A 2,168-nucleotide genomic window follows, 5' to 3' on the forward strand; every position below is an offset into this window, starting at 1 on the left:
CCCCACTCACCCCCCTACTCTCCCCCCCAGGATGCCCCCTGACCTTGGCCTGCACTGCCAACAACCCAGAGAACAGGACCTGGGTACGTATCGGCCATTCGGAGAGGGGGTACCGAGGGGTCCGGGTGAGGTCCCCAATGCAGGTACCGGGACAGAGGAATCCCGGGTCCAGGGTGGGGGATGTTGTCATTCCCTGGCCTTTTCCCCCTACCCCCACAGGAGCAGGGGCCATTTGTGAACCCAGGAGTCCGGGTGTGTGTCTCTCCCCCACCCCATGCCAGGAGGAACTGGGAGCCTGGGTGTCTCTTTCCCAGGGCTGAATCCTGGGGGAGGGGAGCACATGTCCCCATCCCCACGCACCCCTATGAGGCAGAGGATGGGGTGAACCCAGGCGTCTGGGGCCACCCGTGTAACCCCCCCGCTTTCCTCCAGACATGACCGGAGACATCGTGTGGGAGTCGGAAGAGGAGGAGAGCTGCAGCCCCCGCAGGAAGGTGAGTGACTTTGAGGGGGCAGGAGGCGCTGCCTGGGCTAAGGCTGCGGGGTAGAGCGGATTGGGGGCGCTGGGGGCTCAAGGGGAGGGGTTGGAGCTCAGGGGGCCAGACTCTCAGGCTGAGGTTCAGGGGTCACTCGGGGCTTCAGTGGTCACTCATGGAGTTCAGGGGTCACTCGAGGTCCAGGCTCTCAGGCTGGGCTTCAGGAGTCACTCAGGGGTTCGGGGGTCACTTGAGGGGCCAGGTTCTCAGGCTGGGGTAAAGGGTCATTCAGGAAGCCAGGCTCTCAGGTTCTGACCCCATAACTCACCCCCCAACCCCAGGTCAGCTACCAGCGCACGCGGCACAACACCCTGATCCCCACCTTCGGCGACCACCTGGAGCCCCCCGGCAGGTGAGTGATCCTCCATGTGCCCCAGGGGCAAGGGGCACCCCTATACCTCCCCCTCACCCACTCTCCCTCTCTCTCTGCAGGTGCCCTGGCTGCTGCGCTCCCGGGACCCTGCCTCTGCCCCACAGCACAGACACACCAGCCTCCGGAGGGTGCCCCACAAATCTTTTATTAGTGACACCAAATAAACACAGCACATGATTCAGCCCAATCCCCCCCTTGGTCTCCATGTGAGGGGTGCCCCATAGCCCCCCTTTGGCAGAGTAAGGGGAGATGACCCCGGGGGGGATGGATCCCCTGGAGGATGCGGGGAGGGAATTGGGGGTCCCGTCTGCCACCCTCAACGGCACGAGCTGCTCTGGGGAATGGAATGATTGGGGAAAAATTGGGGATCCCTGCCAGTGGATGTGCTGGGGGATGAGCCGGGGAATCCCCGCCACTGGATGAGCTGGGGTGCGCTGGCGGATCCCTGCCGCTGGATGAGCCGGGAGATGTGCTGGGGGATCCCCACCGCTAGATGAGCTGGGGTGCGCTGGGGGCCTCTACTCTCCTGCCCCGAATAGGGGGGGGCCCTGCGAGGTGACGCGGATGAAGGTGGTTCGGCGGCTCAGCTCCTTCAGCTTCGCGGCACCCACATAGGTGCAGGTAGAGCGGAGCCCGCCCAGCACGTCCCGCAGCGTGTGCTCCACGGCGCCCCGGAACGGCACCTCCACCGCCCGGCCCTCCGATGCCCTGTGGGGAGAGCATGAGAGCCCCACGCGCCCCCTGGGGTAGAGCCCAGCCCTCCGACGCCCTGCGGGGAGAGCCCCACAGCGTCCCCTGGGGGAGAGCTCAGCCCTCTGACGCCCTGCGGGGAGAGTGTGAGAGCCCCACGGCGCCCCCCAGGGAGAGCCCAGCCCACCCTGAACGGCACTTCCACCACCCGGCCCTCCGACGCCGTGCGGGGACTGAGTGGGAGCACCCCAGGAGAGAGCCCATCCCCACCCCACTGTGCCCCGAACAGCACCTCCACCACCTGCCCCCCTGGGGAGATCCCAGCCCTGCTCCCACAGTGCCCCCTGCAGGGCCAGGCCAGTACCTGTACTCTGCCACTCCCCCGGCATGTTTCTTCATGGCCACCTCGGAGCTCATCCCATAGAAGAGTTTGTATTTCTTGCCCCCCCTCTCAATCAGCTCCCCCCCCGACTCCGTGTGTCCCGCCAGCATCCCCCCTAACATAACGAAGTCCGCGCCGGCGCCTGCAACCACAAAAGGGGAGACCAGTGAGGCAATGGCACCCCCCC

At 66.0% G+C, this 2,168-nt stretch overlaps 2 protein-coding genes across 3 annotated transcripts in view; one reads left to right on the top strand and one right to left on the bottom strand.

Moving 5' to 3' along the window:
• The window catches only part of LOC116839046 (uncharacterized), a 5,386-nt gene extending 4,296 nt beyond the window's left edge, over positions 1 to 1,090 (top strand). Inside the window, exons 5-8 of one of the 2 annotated variants that reach the window (XM_032804698.2) lie at positions 31 to 83; positions 433 to 494; positions 818 to 888; positions 969 to 1,090. In XM_032804698.2, coding sequence (XP_032660589.2) covers positions 31 to 83; positions 433 to 494; positions 818 to 888; positions 969 to 1,086 — 304 coding nt within the window. In that variant the 3' untranslated portion in view covers positions 1,087 to 1,090. The remainder of the gene's footprint in view (positions 1 to 30; positions 84 to 432; positions 495 to 817; positions 889 to 968) is intronic. The other variant, XM_075061312.1, reaches the window with a different exon arrangement.
• Positions 1,039 to 2,162, bottom strand: LOC142046003 (GMP reductase 2-like). The gene is made up of 2 exons (XM_075061313.1): positions 1,964 to 2,162; positions 1,039 to 1,617 (listed from the first exon to the last, which is right to left on the bottom strand). The coding sequence occupies exons 1-2, from the start codon at positions 2,101 to 2,103 to the stop codon at positions 1,428 to 1,430; spliced, it is 330 nt and encodes a 109-aa protein (XP_074917414.1). The 5' UTR covers positions 2,104 to 2,162; the 3' UTR covers positions 1,039 to 1,427.
• Between the last annotated feature and the right edge of the window lie 6 nt (positions 2,163 to 2,168).

This window comes from Chelonoidis abingdonii, unplaced genomic scaffold, assembly GCF_003597395.2.
Source record: "Chelonoidis abingdonii isolate Lonesome George unplaced genomic scaffold, CheloAbing_2.0 scaffold0004, whole genome shotgun sequence".
Classification (NCBI taxonomy): Eukaryota; Metazoa; Chordata; order Testudines; family Testudinidae; genus Chelonoidis; species Chelonoidis abingdonii.

Coding starts and splice junctions, on each gene's coding strand:
- LOC142046003 (XM_075061313.1), bottom strand. CDS start 2,103: ATGTTAGGGGGGATGCTGGCGGGACACACGGAGTCGGGGGGGGAGCTG. Junction 1,618..1,963: donor GGGGGAGTGGCAGAGTACAG/GTACTGGCCTGG, acceptor CTCTCCCCACAG/GGCATCGGAGGGCCGGGCGG.